The 25,111-nt window shown below is 53.8% G+C and overlaps 12 protein-coding genes across 12 annotated transcripts; 4 read left to right on the top strand and 8 right to left on the bottom strand.

Annotated features, from left to right (window-relative positions):
• Positions 1 to 133: 133 nt before the first annotated feature.
• BZA05DRAFT_392158 (uncharacterized protein) lies at positions 134 to 1,082 on the top strand. Its single transcript, XM_051483061.1, has one exon. The coding sequence runs from the start codon at positions 282 to 284 to the stop codon at positions 885 to 887; it is 606 nt and encodes a 201-aa protein (XP_051341092.1). The 5' UTR covers positions 134 to 281; the 3' UTR covers positions 888 to 1,082.
• BZA05DRAFT_246793 (RNA polymerase I associated factor, A49-like protein) lies at positions 707 to 3,115 on the bottom strand. The gene is made up of 5 exons (XM_051479976.1): positions 2,649 to 3,115; positions 1,954 to 2,590; positions 1,611 to 1,892; positions 1,424 to 1,549; positions 707 to 1,371 (listed from the first exon to the last, which is right to left on the bottom strand). The coding sequence occupies exons 1-5, from the start codon at positions 2,752 to 2,754 to the stop codon at positions 1,194 to 1,196; spliced, it is 1,329 nt and encodes a 442-aa protein (XP_051341091.1). The 5' UTR covers positions 2,755 to 3,115; the 3' UTR covers positions 707 to 1,193.
• A 2,369-nt stretch (positions 3,116 to 5,484) lies between these two features.
• Positions 5,485 to 7,322, bottom strand: BZA05DRAFT_246894 (uncharacterized protein). The gene is made up of 2 exons (XM_051479977.1): positions 6,970 to 7,322; positions 5,485 to 6,896 (listed from the first exon to the last, which is right to left on the bottom strand). Exon 2 carries the CDS (start codon positions 6,856 to 6,858, stop codon positions 5,689 to 5,691), a length of 1,170 nt encoding a protein of 389 aa, XP_051341090.1. The 5' UTR covers positions 6,859 to 6,896; positions 6,970 to 7,322; the 3' UTR covers positions 5,485 to 5,688.
• Positions 7,323 to 8,188: 866 nt separating this feature from the next.
• BZA05DRAFT_472476 (heat shock protein 9/12-domain-containing protein) lies at positions 8,189 to 8,921 on the bottom strand. The gene is made up of 3 exons (XM_051488019.1): positions 8,588 to 8,921; positions 8,433 to 8,527; positions 8,189 to 8,369 (listed from the first exon to the last, which is right to left on the bottom strand). Exons 1-3 carry the CDS (start codon positions 8,700 to 8,702, stop codon positions 8,328 to 8,330), a joined length of 252 nt encoding a protein of 83 aa, XP_051341089.1. The 5' UTR covers positions 8,703 to 8,921; the 3' UTR covers positions 8,189 to 8,327.
• Positions 8,922 to 10,850: 1,929 nt separating this feature from the next.
• On the bottom strand, positions 10,851 to 11,467 carry BZA05DRAFT_392150 (ribosomal protein L39e). The gene is made up of 3 exons (XM_051483060.1): positions 11,388 to 11,467; positions 11,213 to 11,313; positions 10,851 to 11,156 (listed from the first exon to the last, which is right to left on the bottom strand). The coding sequence occupies exons 1-3, from the start codon at positions 11,391 to 11,393 to the stop codon at positions 11,108 to 11,110; spliced, it is 156 nt and encodes a 51-aa protein (XP_051341088.1). The 5' UTR covers positions 11,394 to 11,467; the 3' UTR covers positions 10,851 to 11,107.
• A 365-nt stretch (positions 11,468 to 11,832) lies between these two features.
• Positions 11,833 to 13,908, bottom strand: BZA05DRAFT_392147 (Alg9-like mannosyltransferase family-domain-containing protein). Its single transcript, XM_051483059.1, has 3 exons — positions 13,671 to 13,908; positions 13,295 to 13,495; positions 11,833 to 13,197 (listed from the first exon to the last, which is right to left on the bottom strand). Exons 1-3 carry the CDS (start codon positions 13,777 to 13,779, stop codon positions 12,035 to 12,037), a joined length of 1,473 nt encoding a protein of 490 aa, XP_051341087.1. The 5' UTR covers positions 13,780 to 13,908; the 3' UTR covers positions 11,833 to 12,034.
• Positions 13,909 to 15,863: 1,955 nt separating this feature from the next.
• BZA05DRAFT_246631 (Skp1 family, dimerization domain-containing protein) lies at positions 15,864 to 16,762 on the top strand. The gene is made up of 5 exons (XM_051479975.1): positions 15,864 to 16,015; positions 16,102 to 16,187; positions 16,275 to 16,445; positions 16,506 to 16,679; positions 16,736 to 16,762. Exons 1-4 carry the CDS (start codon positions 15,964 to 15,966, stop codon positions 16,677 to 16,679), a joined length of 483 nt encoding a protein of 160 aa, XP_051341086.1. The 5' UTR covers positions 15,864 to 15,963; the 3' UTR covers positions 16,736 to 16,762.
• Positions 16,763 to 17,637: 875 nt separating this feature from the next.
• Positions 17,638 to 19,470, top strand: BZA05DRAFT_350537 (Ash2-trithorax family protein). Its single transcript, XM_051481279.1, has 2 exons — positions 17,638 to 18,134; positions 18,188 to 19,470. Exons 1-2 carry the CDS (start codon positions 17,725 to 17,727, stop codon positions 19,251 to 19,253), a joined length of 1,476 nt encoding a protein of 491 aa, XP_051341085.1. The 5' UTR covers positions 17,638 to 17,724; the 3' UTR covers positions 19,254 to 19,470.
• Positions 19,471 to 19,513: 43 nt separating this feature from the next.
• On the bottom strand, positions 19,514 to 21,260 carry BZA05DRAFT_392138 (t-SNARE). Its single transcript, XM_051483058.1, has 2 exons — positions 20,713 to 21,260; positions 19,514 to 20,613 (listed from the first exon to the last, which is right to left on the bottom strand). The coding sequence occupies exons 1-2, from the start codon at positions 20,951 to 20,953 to the stop codon at positions 19,874 to 19,876; spliced, it is 981 nt and encodes a 326-aa protein (XP_051341084.1). The 5' UTR covers positions 20,954 to 21,260; the 3' UTR covers positions 19,514 to 19,873.
• On the bottom strand, positions 21,261 to 22,916 carry BZA05DRAFT_392135 (uncharacterized protein). The gene has a single exon (XM_051483057.1). It carries the CDS (start codon positions 22,431 to 22,433, stop codon positions 21,480 to 21,482), a length of 954 nt encoding a protein of 317 aa, XP_051341083.1. The 5' UTR covers positions 22,434 to 22,916; the 3' UTR covers positions 21,261 to 21,479.
• BZA05DRAFT_392134 (60S ribosomal protein L37) lies at positions 22,917 to 24,141 on the top strand. The gene is made up of 4 exons (XM_051483056.1): positions 22,917 to 23,068; positions 23,289 to 23,307; positions 23,400 to 23,502; positions 23,574 to 24,141. The coding sequence occupies exons 1-4, from the start codon at positions 23,052 to 23,054 to the stop codon at positions 23,732 to 23,734; spliced, it is 300 nt and encodes a 99-aa protein (XP_051341082.1). The 5' UTR covers positions 22,917 to 23,051; the 3' UTR covers positions 23,735 to 24,141.
• On the bottom strand, positions 24,142 to 25,036 carry BZA05DRAFT_472468 (uncharacterized protein). The gene has a single exon (XM_051488018.1). It carries the CDS (start codon positions 24,979 to 24,981, stop codon positions 24,523 to 24,525), a length of 459 nt encoding a protein of 152 aa, XP_051341081.1. The 5' UTR covers positions 24,982 to 25,036; the 3' UTR covers positions 24,142 to 24,522.
• Between the last annotated feature and the right edge of the window lie 75 nt (positions 25,037 to 25,111).

Here is a 25,111-nt window from a genome sequence, read left to right as displayed (position 1 = left end):
GTGTTGTTAGAGATCCAAGGTATCCAGGGTAAGGTTCCGGACCTGAATCGTTAAAAGGCCGACTTGCTGTGCTACATATCATAGATCTGTGGCTATTAGCACTTCTAGCGCCACACAACCGACAGGGGGTTGGCACTTGTGTCAACCACCTGTCCTCAACTTCTCCCAAGCTGAAGCTCTCAAGTCTCTCTTTCCGTTCTTTTAACCTTCTCCCGCACATCACCACCACCACCACCACGTTCACTCATCTACCCATATACACGTCCCGCACAGCCGCAACCATGGCCTCCGCAATCGACGTCTACACGCAGCTCCCTCTGACCGTCGACAACGAGACGCAAACGATCAGCACGCCGATGAAGCACAACGCAGAGCTGCACGCGCACCTCGAAGCGCTCAACAACCTGCACCGGACTTTGGCGACGCAGGCGCCACCCGGGGGCGTACCTCCGCCGCCGGTGCCGGTCCCGCCCCAGCGCTCCGCCGCAATCGAGAAAATGCGCAACAGCGGCAACCTGGCCTTCCGCAAGGGCAACTACCAGGAGGCGATCCACCTCTACAGCCACGCCATCTCCATGGCGATGTCCCGTCCGTCGTGGGAACCCGCGCCGCTGCTGAAGGAGGAGGCTCAGGTCTTGTTCGCAAACAGGGCCCAGGCACATATGAGCGCCAATAACTGGCCTGAGGCCCTGGCGGATGCGAATCTGAGTGTCGACTTCAAGCGCGCGCAGAACCCGAAGGCACATTGGAGGAAGGCGAGGGCGCTGAAGGAGATGGGACGGCTCGAAGAGGCGAAGCAGGCGTTGGCATTTGGATTGGAGTTTGGAGATGATGGAGATCTGAGGAATTTGCTCAAGGAGGTTGAAGCTATGCTGGAGAGAAAATAGGGTTGCCTCCCCGGTGTTGGACACCTCTAATGTGTGTATGATGGGATCGGAGGGTTGTGATTGGCGGCATATTTTTATAAAGGCCGGACAGTTCTGATTTCCTTGACGTTTATGTACTCTTTTACTTTACTTTTACTGGGTTACGCTAGGTTACGCTGGGTACATGCGATGCGTGGTGTTTTTTTCTGGAGCGTTTCTAGTAAATGCTTGTTCCATATTATTTTCTGATCGTCCCGTCCGTCGTTATATACAGCAAGCGTGATTGCCCCAAACCCTGGCTGAAATCACACTTCTCTAGCCTCCCCCTCACCTTCTACCGCCAGCAGCAGTCCTCTTTCTTGGTGGTGGAGGGAACTCCAGGGGAATCTTGAGAACTGCCCTCTTATGTTGTGCTGCCTCGGCCTTGGTCATCTTGCTTGTCGCCAACTGGGACTTTCCGATGTCTCTAATGGAACATCCAACCTCCTTGAAGGCTTGGGCCAATCTGTTTCTCTTGTCAGTGTTCCGCTCATACTTCCAGGACGAGGAATACGCACTCCTTGGGCAGGATATTCAGATCGTGCTTCAGGTCGTAGATGTCCACGTCGAACTTATCCACCATCAAGCATAGTACAGCCAGATAGTAAAGGACCTTCTGCTCCAATCGCGGCGATACCACATATCTGCATGACCATTAGCTTTCGCTCTCAGTCCCCGGGGCGAAGAACGCAAAGAAGAACCCACCTGTCGCCATTGTCCCTGACCTTTCCCTGCTCATCCTTCTTAACCTGCCCGCTCGTGGTTTCCGTGAACTTGTTGTAGAAGCTCTCAACGAGTGTGGGATTGCCAGCGCTGAACGCGGTCTTCGCCCGTGACGGAGGAGGTACTCGTCCACGGCCCTTCTGCTGGAAAAGGTAGAAGTCGATCAAAGATGCAATGTACTTCAACATCTTCAGCTCGCGGGTGTTGCCCTTCGCCGAACCCTGTATCAACTGCATAGCACGCTTGTTGACATGCGTCGATTTCCTGTCGATCGATTAGCCCTCTCTCTCTCCCATCGACCCAAACAAGAAGAGGAGCGACATACGTATTGACAGCCCCATTCTTGACCCAGTCGCTAACCCAGATACTGTTCCACTCCTCCTCAGAGATGATATCCTCACGCGCATAAACCTCGTCTACCCTGCTAGCAGCCGCATTATGCTTCGGAACGGGTCTCTCATCCTGCATGCTCCTGCCCAGCTCCTCGGTGGTGGGCATATTCATGGTATTCTCCTCGACCTGCTCGATGATCGCATTGCTAACGGACTGATCCATATCCGTCGCATCGACCTTATTTATCTCCCTACTGGTGAGGGCGCTCTGTGCCTTTCGCGTTCCGAAGGCCTTTCCAAGCGCAACCTTGCTCTCGGCGTAGGTGAACTGCGAGCCCTTCGCGAGGACTTCAACATCGCGCTGGCGGTGGGCACGGATCGCAGATGTGACGTGGACTTTGGGCGCGAGGTGCAGGGACACGCTGTTTGTGGCCGGGTCGAAGATGCCGACGTAGTAGCGGTGGTACTGCGAGTCTTCGGGCACTTCGCGGCCTTCGTAGTCGAGCCGCGGGTTGGATCCGTGGAGGAGGTATTCGGGGCGCGCGCGCTTCTTTTTGGTGGTATCGTAGGGAGAAGGACGAGTATAGGGCTCGAATGGTAAGGGAGGGAGCGCTACGCCGACCGTGGTGGCTAAGGATCCGGACGGTAGTTAGCTACGGCGGGCGACGGAGGAGGGCGGGGGGTGAACCAGCGATGGGAGGAAGGTCGGATGCCTCAGCATTGACAAGTTTAATCTGGTGAGTTGATTCCGCAGCAGCGGAGTCCCGCTTGCGTTTCTTATCGGGAGTGGCCATGGTGCTGTGGTGTTGCGGTGAAGAGGTATGGACCTGGAGAGCTGGTGGTGGTTGTTGAACGTGATTATTCTTTAGCCCGAGAAATTTTTGGCGGAGCCTCCCCCCAGGACGCCAGCAGCCACTATTGCCGTAAATTGACTAGTCCCAGCGCTCCAACGTGATCCCGCAGTTAGGGAATTGTCCTAAAGACAAGGTTGCGGCGTCATCAGGAAGCGCAAAGGTGCGTTTTGTGTTCAGGCCCTTCGATGGCGGGGTCGACGATGGTGGGGGGCTTGCGGGCAGAGGCCGAGCGTCATACGTACGCACTACAGCGGTAACAACCGCAACGGAGATTTCAACCGCAATGGAGGTTTGAGAGCACGCGATCACACAAATTTCATCAGAGTGTACCTTCTACTTTTTTGATTTGTTGTAGTAGGCTTCTTGTGAGACAAGAACAAGAAAACAGATGCTCGTAAACCCTCAAAGTCCCTCCCAGCAATCCCAACCCCGCAAACTCCTCCCAAAATGACATGAAAACAAAAGCAATCATCAAGCCATCTCATAACGCATCCATCCTTCCACCACAAAGTATCCTCCCCACTTGTTCCATTGTCGTCGCTCGTCATAAGTTGTCGCTTGAAAATGGACAAGAAGAAAAGATTGTTGTCGTTCCGCGCCGTTTGTTACCGATTCGAAAGTTGGCTCATGATAGTAGGATGATGTTTGGAAAGGTTGCGTCCGCTAGATTGTGGAAAAGGCGAGGCGTTTACTTGCTGTAATGGTTGTCAGTAACTGCACATCGACACGGATCCTAATGGTGGGATGCATACGATCTGGCTCTAGTCTTTCTTCTCTTGCGCTTGAGTCTGCGAACACGCTTCTTTCTCCACTTGGCTCTCCTGTAATCACATAATCAGTAAATTGTTCGTCGCGGGAAGCAGCACCAGCAGCAGGGGGGATTCGGCAGACATGTTCGCAATGAAATGTTGCTGATTGCTGAAGGTGGGGGTAGATAGTACTCACATTTTCGCTGTTGTGGTTGGAGTGTGGAAGGAAAGTGGAAATGGAGCTCGAAGCTGAGGTAAATCAAACAGCACGGCGCACCGACTAACAGTCAAATTCCGTTGTGGGTGTGGGAGGGGCAAAACCCTTAGCGTGACTAGCGTGGGATTTACCGTTATCGATTGTGCGCGATCTAATCTTCATCGCTTCACAGATCATCACTCTACCCATCACAGCCATTTTGGTGCCACCAGTGGATCCACGTAGGTCCTATACCTGCAGTCTATGGTAGTTTGAGTAGGATGAGACATATACATGAGTACTTCATTGGAGTAACAATATGATAAAGCAGTGAGAACTTACAGACGCTTGACATTACCAGCTTGAAACTTTCCATTTTGTTTCGCTCCAGCTGCAGTTTGCGCTTCGGCTCAAGCTAATTATTAAGAAACGGGTGCGTATGAAAGCCGGCCTCTACACCCTCACTTCTATACCCAAAACTATGTTGCCCACTGTCTCCTCGGCCATGCCCACTCGGCCTCCTCGCCCCAGACAACTCTCCTCCGTGCTTGCTGTGGGCTATCAAGTGGAGCAGAGGTTGCAGGAAACAATCCACGAACCCCTGATATGTTGAAAGTGGCCGAGAATAGATAGGCACAACCATAGGTTCGAAGTATAATCGACGCGGTGAGGGAGGGTGTTGCCTAGGGTTGATGATGCGGAACAAGCACGAATGATGGCGAGATACAACGTAAATATGTCCAGCAGTGAGGCAAGCATATGGCCAATCGACAAGTGATTTGCATTGTTGGATGGAATGAATAAGGGGGCTGAAGCAAAATCGCGAGTAAAAAGTATGGCTACGGATGATTTGTCAGTGACGGAAACACTCACGAAGTGAAGATTCCAAGAACCACTCCCAGTTATGTGCGGCCCAGTGGTATCGAAGGAGTCGACTAGCTACATCCTTCTCAATCGGACCACTGATGTTGTAGGCTCAAGTCTTGCCTTTGCCTCAAGCCTTACAGGTTGGGAGAAAGACGTCCTTCCCCATGATTTTCTCAACGTGGCGAGTGATATCGGAGATTGTGTGCTTTTGCGGAGTCGGGCGGATCATCGCGTTTTTTTTGCCTCGACCCAAGATCCGGGGCCTGGATCCTGAGGCCACTGCAGTCCATACCCCCATCTGGATTATTCCCGCCCACTGGCTGGACGGGGCTGGCAAGTGAGCAGTGAGGAAGCAGATAACTTTCCTACGTACTTGCTTGCTTGCTCATTCATGTCCGTGTTCTTATATCATTTGGGGAGTCGTTCGGTCGGTCGGTCGGTGGGGCTGGGTGGGATGGGGATGGGTTGAAGTCCTGGGTGTTTTGCTTTTCTTTTCTTTCTTTTTCTCTTTGGTCAGGTTTGTTTTTTTCTTTCGTATTGCTTGCTTGCTTGCTTCCGCGAGATGGTCTGGTCTGTAAGGATAGGATAGGATAGAGGGAGTGTGGATAGACCGTGAAGGTGTGCGGGATCGAAATGAAGTGAAGGTTGAAAGCATTGCTGGGCCTGGCTACATAATGTAGATGTAGATATTGATATCATATTGCCGGGCGACGGGCATACGGGATCGATATTAGAGTGCATATCATATGCAAGAAGTAACTCCATATCCTATCATCTATATAAATTGCCTGCCTGCCTGTCTGCCTGTCCGCCCGTCATGGGCTAAGCCAACCATGTGCGATGTGATGTGTGTGTGTGTCGCTGTGCCGTGCCAAAGAAAGAAAAGGAGAAAGAAGTAGGAGCAAAGAAAAAAAGTAATCATCAAGAAGCAGAAGAAAAGTTATAAACTCCCCAACACCCAACACCATTTGATCCGACCTCGACCTCGATCCCAAAGCCAAAAGCACAAAAGCAAAGAAAAAGTTTACGAAAATCCCTTCTCATTCCATCCATCGATGATCATCACAACACTTTATACTCCATCCACTCGCGGACGGTAACATCGAAGCGGATCCCCTGCGCAGCCCACCAAGCCATCGCCTCCTTCCCGCCGCCGATGGCGTCTTCCAGCGCCGCCTCGATCTCGATGAGTAGGTACTGCACGGTCAGTCCCGAGCGCTTCCACCATTCCAAGACTTCGACGCGGTTGAATTTCGTAGCTTCGACGAGGACCTCCTTGTCGTAGATGAGACGCAGACCGGAGCGCTTCCACCACTCGAGGACCTCAACCTCGCCGCGATAGCTGGCGGAGCGGAGGGCGTGGCGGTCGTATTCCAGGGGCAGTCCCGAGTTCTTCCACCATTCCAGCACGGGCAGCTGGCCAGACGCCGAGGCCACGTCCATTACCAGCCCGTACCGGAGAGACAGCTTGGATGTCTTCCACCACTGGAGGACGTGGATGTGACCCTTGCGTGAGGCTTCGTCCAACGGCTCCTCGTCGTAATCGCGCGGGAGAGCATTGGGTGAGGCGGCGTCGGAGGCGTCGAGCCACCAGCTTAAAACCTTGGTTTGTCCGAAGCGGCTGGCGAGAACGGGAATTTGACAGGAGGGCTCGGAGAAGATGGCGGTGAACTCACTTGCCCGAGTGGTGCGCAGGAAGGTAAGCAGGTGGGTGTAGCTGAAGCGGATCATCGCCTTGGCGCCGAATTTAGTGAGCTTTGAAGCTGGGTGGCGCATGATGTGATTGGTGACGTGCGAGACCGAGCCGGAGAGGAGCGCCTGGTCCAAGGAGGAAGCGCAGCGTGTCCAGTCGGCTGTTGGGCGCAGGTTGGAGTGAACGCCGAGGGCGGTAGCGAGCTCCCAGTCTGCTACGATCTCGAAGATGTCCGCCCATAGCTCTGGGGGAAGTGTGGGTAGGTGGTGAGATAGGAGAGATGTTTCCGAGAGGGTGTCGAGCTGATAGGTTGGGTCCAGTAAGGACTCGCTAGATGGGGCTGAGGAAGCGAGGGTGTCGCTGGAGGGTGGGAAGTTGGTAGTTGAGAGGAAGGAATCATTGGTCGGCGGCGGTGTATGGATTCTAGGCGCGGCATTGAGGTCGGTGCGATGCGAGAGGTCGTGGACGGCTAGGCGGAAGGCGAGTTGATGGGCGTCGCCGTACACTGGAAGAGATCGCAAGCTCAGAAGGAGGATCATCTCCTTGCGACATAGGCGGAGGTAGGCTCTTGTTACTGCTTCCTTCGAGTATGAATCATGTCAGCAAATAATCGAAGTGGCGCAATGCATTGCCATCACATGTAGCCCTACCTGAAGCTCTTCACGATCCATTGTGGCGACATCGATGTTGTGGTGTTCATAGTTCTCCATGTCGCCTGTATTTCGATGTGTAGTGTGGCGGACAGACGGACGGGCGGACGAAGGGCCAGAAGAGAAAGAGAGGAAGAGAAAGAAAGAAATAAGAAGTGAGAGGTTACTCGCTCGAGTATGCTTTTGCAGAATCAGAAGATACGGTACGGGTTCGAAGTCTGTTGAGTCTCACTGCTGCCGTCTGCTTGCTGGCATTAAGAATACTGGGGGCATGTGCACTCCACCGGGGGTGAGGGCTTGGCTGCGGCACTTCGCTGGGGACTTTCAGCGGCTAGTCGCGGGATGGGGTCAGTCGATGCGGTGATGATGATGCTGTTCTTATTGTCGATGATGTTGATAGGTAGGAAGGCGATTGTGAAACCTCTATTTTAGTTGTCCGTCCTGCAGCAGTCTCCGTTTGAAGGGAGACAAAGCGAACTCGAAGTCTCACACAGCGGGGCGGTTGAACCGTACTGCTGGAGCCTGGAGCTTGTTTCTGCCCGAGAGAGATCTAGAGTACATACAAGTGGGAACTTATGTACTCTACCCCTGACGTCGTTGGAATGAGCGAATCAGACGTCCGCGGATGGGAGTAAGCCTTTTGGGAGTATGCAGATAAGATAAGATATGCTCGTGTGATAGGGCTGGAAGTGCCTATGTCACGGAGAATCACCCGTGTGATGAATTGTGCGACATATGGAACTTCCTAGGGCAAGGAAGCAATTCCGATTGGACCGGTCGGTTGCTTGCAGCGAAGGAATCCGACACGGACGTGTTCTTCTTCACCATCGATCTTATGACTGACGGTGTGTTCAATCGGCGAAGAAGGATCGGGTTCCAGAAGTGGGGCGCGGGAGTAGATTAAGAGAATTGCAGATTGTGTTACGATGAACGGTCTGGCAATCGCAAGCTGAACGGTGTAAGGTTGACGGACGGCGGAGAGGCGGCAGGGGTGACATGATATTTCCGAGAATGAACGCGAGAAAGTGACAGCAAAGCCAACGGAAACAGTGCAGCTCTGGTGGTACGGGCCCCAGTGAAGGACAGGGCTTTTAAACGTGGTCCCGCGATGAGGCATGCCGGTGTCTCAAATAGAAACAGGTGGTGGTGGATCACCAAATCCTGTTAGAGAGTCAAGCAGTCCAGGTAGATGTCACAACAGTTTCGGACCCGCTCGTTTGTGTGTAGTAGAATCAAATTCCCATGATCAAACAGCCAGAACTAGCATACAACAGATGAAGAAGAACGAGGAAAAAAAGACAAAATCAAACTCCGTAATTGTGCCCCATCCCGCTCAAATCGTCAAATCATTGTGGTATTTAGACCTGGTTGTTGTTGCCGAGTCCGACGACGTTCTTGACCTTTTGAGGATGTTAGTAGACTGAGGATAGTAGGAGGAGGGACGGAAAAGTAGTTGGGCTCACCTTGTCGACTATGGTGTCCTTCTCGCGGCGAGACTTGTCGAAGCCCGACTGGGTGTTGGACTTGGAGGAGTCGGTCTGGAGCTCACCAGCAACCTCTGTTCAATGCATTAGTATCTGTTCGAGCAGGATAGAGGATGGAGAAGAAGGAAACATACTGTCGGCAGCGGTGGTGACGTTCTCGGTGGCCTTGTCGAGGGTGGACTTGGAGGAATCGGGCTGAATCTTCTCGCCGGCGCGGTCGGAGAAAGACTTGCGGAAAGTGTCAGACATGGTGAAGATGTTGTTTGAGGGGTGGTTTTGGTTGTGGAAAGTTGTTTGGATGGATGTGAGGATGTTGGTTGATTGTCTTGTTTTGTGAGGATGGAGAAGAAAAAGCAGATGAGAAGCGGGAAAGACGAATGGTTTTATAAGAATTCAGTGGCCATCAGGGTCCTCTCTCGCCCTCCCACTCTCTGCCCCTCATCAATGACGTCCGTCCTGCTCTACGACGTTCCTGAAGCTCAATTCCCATTGCGGAAGGGGTCACACCAAGTTTGTAGATCTGTGGAGTGCAGCCATGACATACAAATGACGTCACACCAGCGCTCCCACCAGCGCTCCCCCCAGCGCGACAGGGGGGGGGACGCGCCGATTTCACCGAATCACATGCCTGCGTTCCCACGGTCAAACCGATCGCGTCTGCCCGCCTCTGGAGTAGCCGCGATTCGAAAGACTTGTTGCCCACCGGTAAGCTATGCGGGCACTATCTCAGCCAGGCAACAATGCGATATTCTCTAGCATACAAACGGATCACACGGGCATGGGGAGGAGCTAAGCTTCCTTGAAATGCCAATTTTCGCATTGAAACCTCGTCATCGATATCAATGACCTTGCTCTTCACACATATGCACTCGAGCTCGCCATCCCCATGTGTCACGTCGTGATCTGTCGGGCCTCAGATATTGCTGGCTAGCGGACTGGCGCTTCCCGACAACCACCGTATCCGCCGACCTTCCGGAGGAATCCTTCGTTTCAAAAGTAAACTTATTCATTGGAGAAAAGAGCTGTGTATCTGGAGACTCGACACCCTTCGATCAAAGCACATTGAACAGAAACCCGCATACCCGCCAGTACCCCTAGCCCTTCCACCCCCCGCCGTCGTCCCCGTCGCCCCACTGCCCCACTGCCCCACTGCCCCGCTGCCCCCCAAACCCCCCAGCAGCCTCCCCCACAAACATTGCGACTAGCCGGCACAACTATCCGGCCAAAAAACTCCTCGGCCGGGGCCGGAAACGTTTCTTGCCAGTTAGCTTCCGGCTCTCAGCTGGGCCGAGATAGTTAGGTAGCCCATGCTTCCGATACTCACATCGTGTTTGCGCTTTCTGGGGCTCCGTGAAGGCCTCTGGTTACTGAATGGCAGGATTCAGGACCCATTGACATGCGTGCAATAGAATGGGCTTCTTGTAAGAAGGGTAGGCATGGCCGCTGCGTGCTCTACGATAGCTCTGGACGTCCGGGGGAGGGGGGTACGGCGAAGTATCTATGTCGAATCACGGTCGTCGACTCTGGGTTTCAACATCAAGGAGACATGTTTGTGGCATATATCGTGAAGCCAATGGCCCCGTAAAGAAAAGCCTTGCCCATATCTACCGTATTGTAGGTATCGTCAGCCACAGTTGAAAGCGGGAGGTCAACTTTCAAGGTGTGGAAATATCAGTGCAACATCCATTGGAGTAGGGCTCCTTCCCACTGTAAGCAGCACACGTGGAAGCTACTCCAGACAGAAACAAATGCATGCCATCGAGGGCTTCGAGAGGGAAGGTACTCTACGTGGAGAGTGTAGTGGAAGGAGAATGGCTCTCGTTATCATTGTAAGGGTTCAACTCATGGAAGACACATCCGTCCACTCTATGTCCGTCCTCCAGCGCAAACTCCTAAGCTGCCGCCCCCACTTAGACCCACCGCCGCTGAGATTCCTGTGCTTTCAACTGTTTCTGGACCTGGACTGAACCCCTTCACATGCACGAACTAATCCCCAAGCACCTAGATCAATAGCTCCGCATCATGCATCGCATGGTTGTGAGCTACACAATATCGTGCGAAGTAAAAATGAGGTCTATGTATGTATGGGGAAGGTGAATGGGAGCTACTGGGAGTCGTAAAATCGTCGAGCGTGTGTCCGGGCCGTAGACTGTGCAGTATATACTTCAGGATATCATCATTACTGATTATGACCGCCTGGAACTGTCGATAAGTTCGGGATAGTCACTCGCTCTCCGCTCTCAATATACCGATATGGAGGTCATGGAAGTCACGATGGCGGGCGCCTAATAGTTACACGGTCGTAGAAGCGGGTTCCAGTTGTCGAATGGCCGGAGAGTGGATTCGCTGGTTCGAATAAGGGTGACGCCGAGGGAGAAGGAGTGCTGAGCAATCACGTCGCGCACGAAGCATTTATCTCCCACCACCCCGCCGCGCGTTCCGTCGTATGTAGGTGAAAAGCAATCCCATTCCCTTAACTGAAAAGCAAACGCCGTCGCCGCACCGAACAAGATCACCAGATGAAAGCCCATTTTATTTTTGGTCTTTAATCCCTCCCATCGCCCATCCCCACATCGCTCCCTCACATCCTCCAGAGAAAAAAATCCATCGTGTCGAAAGGAAGGAATGAACAGGGCTGGTCGTTGGCGAGTCGCTTAGATACCGAGACGGGTCTTGCGCCAGTGACGTCTCTTGGCGTTGTAGCTGTTTCCTCATCATTAGAGGCAGTGTCTATGTAGAGTGGTGTGGAGGTTGCTTACCGGATGGTGTTACCGGTCCTCAGACGGATCCACTGGGGAATGGGGCGGTTCTGCTTCTGAGCTTTGGCAAGCTTCACCTTGGTGCGGAAAGACTTCTGGGACTGTATTCGCGTTCCGTCAGCTCCTGTCAATCCTCCCCTTCTCTAGCATTTCTTCTCGTGGCGGGGATCCTTACCGGCATAGCTGCGACGTGTGTGATGGAGTCTCGTTTCGGGTCGTTGGTCGTGAGGGTGCGTGTCGTGGCGGTATTTTTGGTCGTTGTTGTTGGAGCGTCGGGGATTTGTGTGTGTGCGCGCTAAAGCTGGGTAGGGCTGCGCCCTAGTGTGGGAATTCGCGGTCACGGGGTGGGTGTGGGGTACGAGTGATAGGAAATACAACCAGCGACAAACTTCTCGCGAAGCGGCTCTACAGGTTTACGAGAAGGCGGTGGAGTTACAAATCGTTCATATTCCGAGTCAATTCGTAGAATTCAACTGCGTGCTTGGGTTTCGAAATAATAGATCGTGAGCCTATATCTATCTCCTTGATTCGGACCATCTGGAGCAGTGGCCTGGACCTTAAAGGCTGTCTACGGCTCGATTAGATAGCCCTACGCATCTCATGCTTGTTTCCGGCGTCGGCCCGCTAGGTCGCATTTCTGTACCGTGGACACCAAAGGCACAAAAGGATCCTTTCTACTTTCAGGATCACGACGTGTAGTATGAAGAAAACCTGCATGCATTCCCGATCCTACAGCCAACTTACTGGCATCACCATCCCAGCCTAGGAAACGCCCACAGTCCGCAGAAATCCATTACGACAAAAGGGTATCTAAAGGGAAAATCACACCTCCTCACACTCCCTCCTCCGTATCCTCCACACGCCCAGTCCTCTCCTCCCCACCACCCTCTGCAGCGTAGGGACTACACCATCCTCTCCAAAGTCGAGGTCGTCCATGTTAAGATGAACGCGGGTATTCCACGCCATCTCGAGGCGAAATGGCAACTCTGGCGCGTCGAGCAGCGGGTCCAATTTTGTGGCTGACAATGGGGCCGCAAGGTATGCTTCACCGGTGCAGTTGGACTTGCTGGCTAGCTCCGACAGCAACGTGCTCACGGGTGCACCCATGAGGTTGGTCGTATTTGTGCGTGCGCTGAGCGGCCCCAGCAGCCAGGTCGGCGCATTGTAGGTTTTCCAGTAGAGGACGTCGGTGACGTTGGTGGTTGCTAGAAATGTCTGCGCGGGCACGATCCCGGCCTGGTGGTAGATCCCCTGGAGCGTGCCATAGGCTGCGTTAAAGATCATCCATGAGGCAATCCAGACGCGTTTTCTGAGGAGGCCTTGTGGAAGGGTCACTGAGGTGAGCAGGAGTGGAATCACGGGAAGCAGGAAGCGCGCCTCTTGGTGGGGTAGTGCTGAGAGGGTGAGGACTCCACCGATTGCCGAGAGCACGGGGCTGCTGAGCGGCGCACGGAGAAGGAGAAGTGCCGGACCCAACAGTTGCGGAAGGTTTGCGACCAGATGTGTGTAGTATGGATGGATACCGTGGTGTGCCAAGTTCTCAGTCTTGCTATTGTAGAGGAGGTTGTTCAGAGGGGTGATTATGGGGGAAGTGGATGTTGGTGCGTAGTGGAAAGTGTCGACCGAGATGGCAAGGGCGGCAGTGAGCCCGGCGGCGACGATTAGAGGGAGGACGGAAACGGGTCTGCGAAGGAAGTGAGGAATGACCCGATACGCCGGCAGGATAAGGAAAGCGGGGAACGTGATGCGGTTAAACACGCCGAAGACGACGGTGAAGCCGAGGGCTGCAGGTGAAAGGAAGACCCAGCTCTTAGACTTTGAGATCCGTTCCATAAGCACCAACGACCACAGCACCGCGATGGTTTCGACGGAGTTGGAAAATGTGTGCGTCTGATACGTCCACGTCACATAGCTGCTGGCCAGCAGCGACAGACTGATGCGACGTTGGCGGGGAGTCGCCAGGAGCTCTTGAAGGGCCCAGTCCTCTGAACGAGTATCAGCGTTGACTCTACTAGATCTTCACTCCAAGATGCAGCACCGGGCAATGCCCCTTCACGAGCCATTCGGAATCGCTGGACATACCGAGAACAAAGGACGCCAAGAAGAACATTGTCCGTAGGAAGTAAAAGATAACAATCGGCTCCGGTGGCTCAGCACCTGGATAGACCCAGTCCAAGAATTTCATTGGAAAGCCGTAAACGAGCCATAAGGGAAAGAAGCTCCGAATGGGAGCTTCAACTGTAAACTCCCATGTCCTGACAGTTGGCCAGTTGAAGATATGACCTGCATGGCGGTTAGGGCTGAATGTAAGTACGGAGTCCCGCGCGCGCGTCCATATATGTGCGGATCGCGGCCTCGACAGGTGTGGAGAGTAGTGGGGAGAGCCAAGAGGCAGGGGGGAAGGTGGACAGTGTATGTATGGTAGTTCTCGGGACGATATGCAGGGACAATCACATACCAGCAATAACTTCTGGGCCTTGAAAATGCTCATCGGGATGGATATAAGACGGCGCGAGAGAAAAGTACAGTCTCACTGCCAATAACAGCATATATATGCGTCTCCACATGATTGTATGGCGAGGCGAGGCGGTGCTGTGGAGCTTAGTCTTAGGGATCTGGAGTCCTGCTTTTGAGTTCTTGGGGCGGGCGGGTTTGTTGGGTTGGTTTGGGTGACCTTGTGGAGAAGTGTCAAGACGTGAGATGACTGTGCAGAAAATGCCGCTAGGGGTAGAATAGCAGTGAATCATGTGATATCGAGTGAGAGTAGCGAAGGGCATCGGGGTGCTCATCACATTCGGATAGTTAGGAGCTGTGGGATGTGACCCCACCCTAAATAAACTCTGCTTCCGAGAGCACAGCGATGGGAGAAGCGAGCTGATAGTACTCTCGTAAAACCCTTCTTTTCCCGGCTCTTGAAATTGACCAGTGGCCAATATCAAAATCTCTCTGGCTACTTTGTCGTTTATACAGCCAAGAGTCTCTCGGACATGCATAAAGGTTCCCGTTCGTGCATCCAGGCTGCCCATTTCTCCTCCACGATTGACAGTTGATGGTGCCGCCCATTCATGTACTTTCACCACCAAGTGTTCTGTCAGTCTATAATCAGTCAGCGAGATCTCGGCCAACGACAACAGCCATTGGCCGCCCTCACCTACATACAACCTACATACACCCAGATACATTTTTATCCACTCCTCAGGTAGAGAACACTGGCGGAGACAATTGTCGTATCTGGAGATTTCTGAATGCGGTGTATGTATCGCGATAGTAAAAGGCCGACTACGAAAGCAGAGCCGGACGAGAGGCAAAGGACCGCCGACTGCCCTACAATGGCCCATCCGTCAGAAATGTTATGGTTCGCTCTCGGCGAGGCGGCATGAATTCACGGCCATGGTTACAAACTTTGGTCCATCCACCAGCCAATCAGGACCTCTTTATGAGATGGAACTCAGCTCTTAGCGACAGAAGATGAGTCCCCCATACACATCATAGAACCATATGCTGGTAGTGGGGAGGACACGATACATAGTGCATTAAGATGATGATTATAGGGTGAAGCAGAAAAAATAAGCACTCGACTATCGGACTATGGGTACGAAAGGGGAACAGGGACGGATTTCGAGGTACCTATGCATACAACGAACAGCGTCAGCTGGATGTCTCATAAATTCCTCCAACAACAAGCACCATGAACTAGGTATCGGATTGGTTTCTGATAATACATCTCAATGTGGGGCTTTGTGTATGGTTATATGGATAGGGCCATACATTTGAGTCGCTCGGACCGAAGGGCGACCGGAATGGGCTTGAGTTATGTCGTCAATATCGGGTGATTCGAGTGCTGGGACTTGTTGAATCGAGTCATTCTGTTTATTAACTCGAGCCACTCTGTTTATTGACTCGAGCCTTCTATTTATTGACTCAAGTCATCTATTTGTTGACTACTCACAAGTCACTGTGTACAGCCCCACCAAGCCCCTTGTTCATCGCCAGGCCATCCCCGGCCAGGAAGAGCAGAGCATGCAAGAACCCAGGATCACAATGACTCAGCATGCAAACCAAATAACGAGGGGCCTCGAGAGGCAACTTGCGTTTTAGGTTCCCGATCAAAGAGCGGTCCCTTTGCCTTTTTTCCTAGGTCCACCGCAGTTTGACCCAAAGATTTATTCCCAATCGACGTCGATACGGATCTCGCTGTGCCGGCACTTGGCGTTTTGCTTCGCAGCGGCGCGCGGCAGATGTGCTGACGCCCGGTCTGCTTGCTGTGTCCGCCGGGTTCAGACGTCCAAGTCCAAACTGCGCGCACTTGAACAGCCTTTGCAGTCCCCATGGGGGGAAGTCACTCTCTACTCGGCCTCGCCGGTGTATAAGCTGTAGACGATGCGAAATAAGGGTTTCTTTGTGCGCGGTGACGGCCCATGTTGCTCGTATGCTTTGTTCTTCCCCGATGTGTCAAGGGTGCTGCCGCATTACTCATACCCCGCTGCCACTTCAAAAGAGCCAAGCTTCCTTCAATCTGAGCTGAGCCTCAGCGTGCCTGCACCCACTTAAGTTACCACCACTACCACCAACCCCATCTTCTCTCTCTCTCTACAACCGCCTTCTCTGTCCTCTGTCCAACTACCACAGCTCAACCTTACACACCAACCACGACCACTCCACAAACCTCAACCTCCTCGACTCCCTCCCGTACCCCCCCCCCCCCCCACATCAACTTTACGACTTTACGCAAACAACACCGATACATCAAGATGATTGCCCAAATCAAGCTTATGAGCTCTGACGGTGCCATCATTGCTGTCGGTACGTTTGTCCATTCCCATCACGACTGCCAGCACCACAACCAGCGCTCTCAAGTCCTCATGAACTGACGCGACCGTGGCAAACAGACAAGGAGGTCGCTGAGCGTTCCGTCCTCATCAAGAACATGCTCGAGGATGTTGGCGAGGTTGAGGATGCTATCCCGATTCCTAACGTATGACCCTCTTCATTCCGTGCGTCGATCAAGCTCGGCCCGCCACGTCACCTACCGGCAGCGCATCTCACTAACGCCATCATCCAGGTCAACGAAGCCGTTCTGAAGAAGGTCATCGAGTGGTGCGAGCACCACCAGGGCGACTCGCCTGCTACCAACGACGACGAGTCGGACTCTCGCAAGAGGTCGACCGATATCGAGGAGTGGGATCAGAAGTTCATGCAGGTCGACCAGGAGATGCTCTTCGAGATCATCTTGGTAAGTTCCGAACGACGCCCCCCCGGCCCGCAAAATAAATCTAACGCAGATCGTGCTCAGGCTGCCAACTACTTGGATATCAAGCCTCTTCTTGATGTTGGATGCAAGACCGTTGCCAACATGATCAAGGGAAAGAGCCCCGAGGAGATTAGAAAGACTTTCAACATCCAGAACGATTTCACTCCCGAGGAGGAGGAGCAGATCCGTCGCGAGAACGAGTGGGCCGAGGAGTGAGTTGATCTTCCTGCCGTACCTTCCAATTGCCATCACTAATCAGTTGTACTGCGCAGCCGTTAAACAACCTCCACCAATATTGTTACATCACTCGGAGCAGGGTCCATCGTTATGTGGTTGGCTTGTCTTCAGCAATTTCAGTTCTGGTGCGTCTGGTTTTCGTCATGGCCTCTTTCTTATTAATCTGGGTTGGTTCTGGCTTGTTTGCTTGTGCTTTTTCGGTTGGGGAATCGTTTCGCCTTTTTCCTTGGTGCTCCTGTAACGAAGCGGACGAGCAGTGTAGACAAACCAAATAACGGTTTCCTCTTGCTTGATCCCATTGTGTTGGTGAGTGTGCCAGGTTAGAGCGCATCAAACGAAGTCGCGTTGATGATCGCGTCGCGTTCGAAATAGCAGCATTGATTTCACGAAGATTTCGACCGACAATGACGATGGCTGGCGTCTGTCAACCAGCCGCGCCATCCAGTGAGAGTCTCGACTCTCGTCAGATTTTTGGTTCCTTCCCATAAACTCTTGACTCGATCATTTTATGTGTACGGAAAGTAGGGTTGGTTACTCTTTACTTTAGATATGAGGATCGAAAGAGTCCGAGAGCCGTACGTTCTAGAGACACCTTACTGGCCGAAAACAACGGCCGGAGGTAGGGCTTAACATCTTCGTGGGCAGTAGGGTAGGCCATCGCCATAGTGATATCTCCGACCGTTTTTCGGCTGTCGGGAATCTCCTGCTTCCAAAATCCCCAAACAGCGGTGGCTTATTAGGAATCACTCGACCCTTTTTCTTCAGATTCGCGGATGGCTACTTGACTCAGCCATGATTCTTCCAGACAATAAGCACTTTTCTAGCGACCATTCACCGGCGCGAGCCTTGGCGTCGGCGCGTCGCTCGTCCAACAAGTGCCTCATATGTAATTACTCGAGATTTACATCATCGTCGCGCCAAGTCAGCTAGTGATACCCTGCAACATCTCAAGCTCGAGTGCGCGTCTGCAGGCTCGCGTGTTCCTCAGCCAAAAGTCCTCGAATCCATTCCAACGACGAATACAATGACAGACTCCGCACCACCACCACCACCACCGCCGCCCTCCTCAATTCCTTCCAAGCGTCCCTCCACCGCCACGGATGACGCTCCACGTTCCCGTCCAACCGTCAAGTCGAGCGGCCACCGCGAGCCCCGCGAAAAGAAAGAGACCTGGCGCAAGAAGGAGGGAACAGCAGCTGGTAGTTTGGGAGGGGGCGGAGCCAGCAGGGAAGCTGCCGGCGGTGGCAATGGAACGCATTCCGGAAAGCAGACGGGAAATACTACACCGAAGGGAGTCGAGACCGAGAGTCCGGGGTTGGTGAGGTATCAGCTGCCGCCGCCGCAGTTCCTCGACTACCATGCCCATCGTGCTCCACCGCTGGCGCTGGAGGAGACGCCGTCTACGGAGGGGGATTGGTTTGTTGTTAACGATCAGTATGTGCTCCTGTTGGATTATAGAGGGTGGTGGTAATTGACGAGGGAAACAGTCCCATGAATCGCCGAGGGTTCAGATACAGTCCCTGCAAAGCCTCACACCTTCTCACGGCATTGTCATACCGCGGAACCGAATATGAGCCCTTCAACGCACGAATAAACTACGAAGACATGAATCCGCAAGTCTGCATTAACGACGCCGGCACGGGTGTCACAACAGCCAAGGGCTGGCGAATGGCACGGGCAAACGTCGGCGTGCGAGAGGGAGACTGGTACTATGAGTGTAAAGTGGTCAATGGGATCACAGAAGGCGGGGCGGCAGATGGACATGTTCGTGTGGGCTGGGCGAGGCGCGAGGCGCCGCTGGATGCGCCGGTCGGTTTCGATGCATACTCGTATGGTCTGCGAGATCAGTGTTTCGAGAAGGTGCACATGTCGCGGCCGAAGGCATTCGTGCAGGATCGGTCATTTGTGACCGGCGACGTGATAGGTCTGCATATCTCGCTCCCGCCGCTATCGGTGCAGCGGGAGATTAGTGGGGATCCTACCGTCAAGAGCGGCGATGTCATACGTGACCGTCTCCCGATCCGCTTCAAGAATCAGCTGTGGTTCGAACACTTCGAGTACCAACCTACAAAGGAATACGAAGACCTCATGAACCCGGCTACCAACAGCAAGCCCTCATCAGCACCAAAGACGCTCCCCGGGAGCTTCATCCGTGTCTACCGCAACGGCGAACTGATCGGCACTCCTTTCGAAGGGCTCTACGCCTTCCTCCCACCGGCATCTAAGCCGCTCCCCGCCCTTGGCGGTAGAGAACTCGACGATGGCGCACTAGGTTACTATCCCGCAGTTAGCGTTTTCAAAGGCGGAGCAGCAGAGATGAACTTCGGGCCCGAATGGCTTGCGAAACCAAAGGACCTTCCGGACAATGTCAGAGGCGTGTGGGAGCGTTACGATGAGCAGATCGCCGAAGACGTGCTGTACGATCTGGTTGACGAGGTTGATCTGCTGTTCGCGCCTGTGTTGACCGATGATGAGCGGGGCGGCACGAAGAGTTTGGCTGCCAGAGGGGGACGCAAGGAGGTGATTAAGGAGATGATCATAGACGACGAGTAGAGCTCGCGTTTGAGCCGGCCTAATCCCTCGAAACGTGTTCGTTAATACGAACAATGCATGTGTCTGTGCGTGTGAATCCAGTTCGGTTTATGGAGTCGCTGGCTGTGCTTGTTTGCATGTTGGTTCATCTGTTTGCATGCTGGATGATTTTGTGTGTTTAACTGGTAGATGGCGTTTACCGTATTGAGCACATGAACGAGGCACATACCGTACCTCCTAGCCACATCGATCCCATCGTTCACCGTGAAGAGTGATGTAAATCCGGCGCCCTCACGATGTCATTCCAGATCCATAGATGATCACCCACCCATCCTTCCACTTGCTCGGAGAATAGAGTACAGACACCTACCATTTCTATTACGATGAATAAACCCCGGCGGAGAGGAAGCAGAAGAAAGAGAAGCAAAAACGAACTCGGAGGCACGTCCCGCTAGATTGTACAAAAAGTTCCCCAAACCCAGACGAAAACCAAACCATACGCAAACCCAGACGAACAAAAAAATGTAGTTAAACGAAGAGATAAAAATCTAGAGCCCCCATACAGAAGAGAAAGTCGAAAGAAGTAAACAGCGTACAGACCAGCCGGCTATTGATGATACAAAATGAAAACAAGTAACCCTTTATGAAACCAACACCCAAAGCAAGAAGAAGATCATCAAAACACCAAACATCTTGACCATGAGCCAGCGATTACTCGAAACCCTGGCGAAGTACTTTAGGAGCTCCCTCTGCCCGCCCTCGACATTCGCCACCACATCTTCGGTCTCGTGGTCAATCCTCTGGATCATGTCTTTCTGCTCACTAACCATCTGCGCCAGCTGTCCAAAGATCCCGCCGAGCTCCGTGATCGTCCGCTCGATAGCCTCGATAGCCTCCCCACGAGCCTGAATATACGTCCCCTGCCCTCCCTCCTCCATCAACGCAAGCTGCTGCGCACTCTGCGCGCCCATCGGTTCCAGAATCAACAGCCCCGCATCCCCCTGCGGCCTCGGCGTACTCGATGGCGTAGCATACAGCGGGGAATGACTCGCACCGCCACCATTCAGAATATTCGACGGGCTCGCCGGGCGCACGCCGCTCACGAATTTCTCCGTGCGCGCTCTCGACGCCTGGATATTCTTCGTGCGGACTTCCAGCACCTCCTTGAAGCCCACGGACACATCCGCAAGCTTCCCCTGCAGCATCACGACGACGTTCTTGCTGTGTTCCGCCGACGAGCTGCTGGGCGACGCTTGGCTCCGCACGAATGACTGTAGCCCGCTGATCTGCGCGTTGATCGCCGATAGGTCCTGCTTGATCACGTAGGTGAGCTCGGCGATTTCGACGGGCTTGTCGTCGAAGAGGGTTTTGCGTTTCGCGACTATCGGGTTTGTAACGTCAGCCAGCCATCATCATCACCAACAGCAGCAGCAGCATCACGGCCGACCCGCCGCTCACACAAGGGGGGACGGGGACATACGGATCGCTAGCCTCTCGAGCTTCCCCATCGTGTCTGTAATGCTCTTGCCGATGTTGGCAGCACGGCGCGCGAACTCCCCGCGGGGGTTCTTGGATTTTCGGGTGGAAGAGCCATCTTGCGAGGGCGAGGAGGCGAGGAGCCGTTGGTGCGCAGCGGAGGGACCGGACCGCGCGAGTCGCTTGTTGACTGCCGATGTGAGCGTGTGGAATTCCGAGGTGCGGTCTTGGAGTGATATCGCCATGGTGAATGCGTCGTGAGTATGTGTTGGGGGGTAGTGAAGTTTAGAGTGGTGGGAGGTGGGTGCGTAAAGATAGAAGATAGAGATGGTCTCAGGGATGGCTGTGCTGAAGCGCCAGATGTTCTCTACTGGCGACGGGCTTGGCTTACACAACCAACCTGCATCTTATGCGCGACGCGCGGCGGGAATAGCTCTCTCCGGCACGGATCGAAGGCGAATGGCTCTGTTTTAAAGCTGCTGGACGCCAAAGGAAATACTATGGAATCAGGTTTTCGCGGAGATGCTCATCGGAAAAGCTCTTGACGGTAGATCGTTAATGAAGCAAGTTATGCGCTTGTGTCATTACGAGAAAAAAGGTAGCAAATCACCTCCATCATGCCCAAAATTCTGGCAGAGTAACATAATAGTAAAAGTACAAATCCCACGCTTCCCCCACGCCTCTATGAAATCCCAGCCAATGATAATCAAACCAATCAAAGAAATAACAGAACCTCTTCATATGCTCAACAGGTCACAATGAAGGACGAACTCATGAAGCGCCGCCGCGCTTCCCACCGCCTCTGCCGCGCCCACTGAACCCCCTTCCCTCACTATCAGGACCTCTAGGCTCCCTCACCGGAGTCACCGTACCTGCCACACTCTTCCTGGGTGGTTTGAGCATCGGTTCGTCAGCGCTCTCCCCAACCTCAACGAAGTCCAACCGCTCCAACCTCCCCTCCACCTCTTCTTCAACCCCGCCCTCCCACCGATCCCTCCTGAACTCATCCCAATCTAAACCGCGCTCCTTGTCTCCCAGCAGTTCATCGTTCCGGCCGAATCCGTACTTCTGCGCCTGGCTCTCCAGCATCTTTCCGTCCAGCGCGACCTGTCGCAGCTGCCATTCCTGTCGTTCCCGCGCCTTGATGGGCGCCGAAGAAAAGGAACCAGAGTTTAGTGAGAACCCCGTGATTGCGCCTGTACTCTGTGGCTGCTGTGGTTGCGGCCTCCGCGCAGAAGAACTTGTAGTCCCAGTGGTGGTGGTATTGGTAGCAGTTCCAGATGGCGAGTTCTTTCTGGGTGAATTCCCCCCAGACTGCTTCCCTTTCCCCTTCCCCTTCCCACTTTCATTCTCCGACGGAACGGGTGAGGAAGCGGTAGTCGTAGAAGGCGACGAGGCAGCAAATATTCGATCCTTGGCTTCCTGATATCTACGTTCCTTCTCCTTGCGTTCCTTCTCCTTGCGTTCCTTTTCCTCAGAGCGGGTGCTCGTCCTCGAGGGCGCAGGTGCGGGGGACGCGGATGGTGATGCGCGCTTCAGAAGTCTGATCTCGGGTTTGTATAATGTTTTTGGCTGCTGGTTTGCGATTATGACGGGAACCTCGACAATGGTAGAGGGAGCGGCGAGGACTATCGGCGCGTTTGAAATAGATGTAGATGCGGAGGGGGAGATCCAGTCGTCGTCATCCCAGGAGTTGGGAACAGCGGCGCGGCGGGGGTGCGACATTGCGAAGTGGGGATTGAAGATGTTGGAGACGGTGGAGATGAGGGAGGTAACCGAAGAGGGATGGTGCGATAGTGGTGAGAATTGTAGTGCTGGCTGGGAACGACAGACCCGTTAGACCGCTGTAGCCATGTGGGGCAGACATTCAAATCACCAACGGACACTCGGTAGCGGACTACTGGGTCGTGATTGTCGAATCCGTTACAAGACAAAAACGATCAAAAGGAAAGTCTGTGATGTCTATTAAATAAGTCATCACCATGCCGCTACCTCAGAGTGTTGAATTCAAATTGTAGTTCGTTTGTATCTGCTTAATGCGAAATTTCGCTCTTCTGCCCTGCGGAGCCGCAAATACTCGCTTGTCATGCCTTACTCAGCTAGCGCTTTGCTGCACCGCCACACATTAACTAGCCCACACACAAAAGGGCTTCGTTGCCCTAACCGTGGCGTGGCGGCTGACTGTTCTCGCACCAACACACACACAAATCACATTTCGAACTTGGAGGTTTGCAAGCTTCAGGACATCACAGACCGAAATCGCCGACGCCACGCCCAACGAGACCCCCCCGACCCCGACCCCCGCACAACGACAAGTCCCGATAACCTCAAGGACCGCCAATCATGACGAAAGGAACTGGGTACGTGAAACTCCGATTCCCGTGCGCGAGAGGAGAGGTGGAGATGCGAGCTTGCAGCGAGGAGGAGAGGGATCAAGAGGAGGAGGAAGAAGAATAGGAGGACACGGAGGAATTGGGAAAAGCTGGGAAAACACAAAGCACTCTGGGTGGATTACTGGCAGTCAGGAAGCTGGGAAACATCGACGCGAAGCAGATTAACTGACTAGGTGGTGTCATATAGATCGTTCGGAAAGCGTCACGTTCGTGCCCCCCTACTCCATCGCGATAGACACCTATCTCGAATCAGTAGCAGGCGATGTGAAAAGGAAACCACATTCTGACAATCCCATAGAACAAGTCGCACACGCTCTGCCGTCGTTGCGGACGCCGGTCTTTCCACATCCAGAAGAGCACTTGCTCGTCCTGCGGATACCCCGCCGCCAAGGTCCGCAAGTGTATGTTATCAATTCTCCTCCACTGCTCGCGACAGCTCCAAAACATGGCTCTGACATTGTATGTGTCGCAGACAACTGGTCCGAGAAGGCCAAGAGGAGAAAGACCACCGGTACTGGACGCATGCGTTACCTCAAGACCGTCACCCGGCGCTTCAAGAACGGCTTCCAGCTCGGAACCCCCAAGGGTGCCCGTGGCTCTGATGCCCCCGCTGCTCCCGCCACCTCCGCATAAACGGGACAAACAAAAATAAAAAGGGCGAAACAATCAAATTTCCTTTTTTGTCTGTTTGTTTTTTCGGGGCTTCTTCTTTTCTTGTTTCCGTTCTCCTTTGCGGGTGAGTTGGGATAAACTCCTCTTGTGTGGGAGAAGGGGTTCAAACAACTTCTTTACGGTTGATGTTTTGCAACGATAATTAAAGCAACTCCGTGAAGATGGGATTAGTCGTCGTCGATTACGCAGACCCCCTTTGCAATGTGAATGGTTAAAGTGTGGTGTTCTCCGATTCTTCTCTTTGTCTCTACTGTTGCTTCACAGGTGTATCTGGTCTCTGTATTCTTGTTTCCTTGTCTCAGCTGCTGTCTAAAGACGTGATGAATCGGATTTCAAAGTAAGCTTGCAAAACACCTTCAATTAGCTCTACTCTATACCCGCTGTTAGCTCAGCTTGCCGGTCCATTCCCGTCATCCTGCCGCACGCATCCATTCCCACCCACCCAGAAAACGCTCGTCCTCCTCCAGCTCAAACTAAGTCACGTGAACACGTCCATTACCGCCCACCATCGCGTGTCGCACTTATCCCAAGCCCGCATCCAGATCGAAACAATAAATCCGTCTATTGATACGCCAAACCATGATCCGTCTACCCAAAGTAGTCAAAAAACCCAAAACCGAGTCCGAAACACCGCAGAACACAATATGCGTAGAGTACTAATACACCGCTCCCTCAGCCCTCAGCCCTCAGCCCTCAGCCCTCAGCCCCTCAGCCCCCAACCTCGCGCGCGCTATGCTATGCTACCTATGCTACCCCTCTCCCCTGACGCCCCGGCACAGCCCACAGCACCCAACAGCCCACAACATCCCCGCGCCGGCGAGGCGCGCCACATCCGCTACAACGGAGACCTCGCGCGTAACGTGCTTTTCGGGGACGGGCGGCGCAGCGGCGGCGGCGGCCTCCGGGTCGCGCGCCGCGTAGAAGTAGTTCCACCACGTCGATGACGGCGTGGTCTCGACGGGCGTGGAGGAGCCGGGCGTCATCGACGGGTCTCGACGGGGGCGGGGGTGCGCGCGGAGCGGCGTGGTCGAGGTCGTTGTGGAGTTCGAGGCCGTTGTCGAGGCTGTCGAGGCTGTCGTGGTCGGCGACGGGGTCGGCGGGTACTCGAGCCGGCCGTGCGTCGTCGGGGCGGTATGGTATTTACTCGATGATGAAGAGGAGGACAGTGATAGTGAGCGGGGACGGGCCGCCATCGTTGTCGTCTCCATCAGGTAACAGATAATGCGGGCTACCGTTGGACAGTTGGTGGGGGGGGGGGGGGGGAGGATGTGGTGGGTGAGATTGCCTGGTAACCCCGCCAAGGAAGCTTAACTCCGCTGCATTCGTGGGCCGGGGGCG

This window comes from Tricharina praecox (genome assembly GCF_024521635.1).
Source record: "Tricharina praecox strain CBS 144465 chromosome Unknown BZA05scaffold_7, whole genome shotgun sequence".
In the NCBI taxonomy this organism is placed as follows: Eukaryota; Fungi; Ascomycota; class Pezizomycetes; order Pezizales; family Pyronemataceae; genus Tricharina; species Tricharina praecox.
This window is presented reverse-complemented; position numbering and strand designations above follow the sequence as displayed.

Bases quoted from the DNA above. Each gene is read 5' to 3' on its own strand.
- BZA05DRAFT_392158 (XM_051483061.1), top strand. From the start codon at position 282: ATGGCCTCCGCAATCGACGTCTACACGCAGCTCCCTCTGACCGTCGAC.
- BZA05DRAFT_246793 (XM_051479976.1), bottom strand. From the start codon at position 2,754: ATGGCCACTCCCGATAAGAAACGCAAGCGGGACTCCGCTGCTGCGGAA. The intron at 2,591-2,648 runs GTTCACCCCCCG...CCGGATCCTTAG, and splicing joins CGACCTTCCTCCCATCGCTG to CCACCACGGTCGGCGTAGCG. The intron at 1,550-1,610 runs GTGGGTTCTTCT...ATGGTCATGCAG, and splicing joins GTCAGGGACAATGGCGACAG to ATATGTGGTATCGCCGCGAT.
- BZA05DRAFT_246894 (XM_051479977.1), bottom strand. From the start codon at position 6,858: ATGATCCTCCTTCTGAGCTTGCGATCTCTTCCAGTGTACGGCGACGCC.
- BZA05DRAFT_472476 (XM_051488019.1), bottom strand. From the start codon at position 8,702: ATGTCTGACACTTTCCGCAAGTCTTTCTCCGACCGCGCCGGCGAGAAG. The intron at 8,528-8,587 runs GTATGTTTCCTT...TGCATTGAACAG, and splicing joins CGTCACCACCGCTGCCGACA to AGGTTGCTGGTGAGCTCCAG. The intron at 8,370-8,432 runs GTGAGCCCAACT...CATCCTCAAAAG, and splicing joins AGGACACCATAGTCGACAAG to GTCAAGAACGTCGTCGGACT.
- BZA05DRAFT_392150 (XM_051483060.1), bottom strand. The intron at 11,157-11,212 runs GTAAGCAACCTC...ATGAGGAAACAG, and splicing joins AGGACCGGTAACACCATCCG to CTACAACGCCAAGAGACGTC.
- BZA05DRAFT_392147 (XM_051483059.1), bottom strand. From the start codon at position 13,779: ATGTGGAGACGCATATATATGCTGTTATTGGCAGTGAGACTGTACTTT. The intron at 13,496-13,670 runs GTATGTGATTGT...ACCGCCATGCAG, and splicing joins AGGCCCAGAAGTTATTGCTG to GTCATATCTTCAACTGGCCA. The intron at 13,198-13,294 runs GTATGTCCAGCG...ATACTCGTTCAG, and splicing joins CTTGGCGTCCTTTGTTCTCG to AGGACTGGGCCCTTCAAGAG.
- BZA05DRAFT_246631 (XM_051479975.1), top strand. From the start codon at position 15,964: ATGATTGCCCAAATCAAGCTTATGAGCTCTGACGGTGCCATCATTGCT. The intron at 16,016-16,101 runs GTACGTTTGTCC...CGTGGCAAACAG, and splicing joins CGGTGCCATCATTGCTGTCG to ACAAGGAGGTCGCTGAGCGT. The intron at 16,188-16,274 runs GTATGACCCTCT...GCCATCATCCAG, and splicing joins ATGCTATCCCGATTCCTAAC to GTCAACGAAGCCGTTCTGAA.
- BZA05DRAFT_350537 (XM_051481279.1), top strand. From the start codon at position 17,725: ATGACAGACTCCGCACCACCACCACCACCACCGCCGCCCTCCTCAATT. The intron at 18,135-18,187 runs GTATGTGCTCCT...CGAGGGAAACAG, and splicing joins TGGTTTGTTGTTAACGATCA to TCCCATGAATCGCCGAGGGT.
- BZA05DRAFT_392138 (XM_051483058.1), bottom strand. From the start codon at position 20,953: ATGGCGATATCACTCCAAGACCGCACCTCGGAATTCCACACGCTCACA. The intron at 20,614-20,712 runs GTATGTCCCCGT...CAAACCCGATAG, and splicing joins GCTCGAGAGGCTAGCGATCC to TCGCGAAACGCAAAACCCTC.
- BZA05DRAFT_392135 (XM_051483057.1), bottom strand. From the start codon at position 22,433: ATGTCGCACCCCCGCCGCGCCGCTGTTCCCAACTCCTGGGATGACGAC.
- BZA05DRAFT_392134 (XM_051483056.1), top strand. The intron at 23,503-23,573 runs GTATGTTATCAA...TATGTGTCGCAG, and splicing joins CGCCGCCAAGGTCCGCAAGT to ACAACTGGTCCGAGAAGGCC.
- BZA05DRAFT_472468 (XM_051488018.1), bottom strand. From the start codon at position 24,981: ATGGAGACGACAACGATGGCGGCCCGTCCCCGCTCACTATCACTGTCC.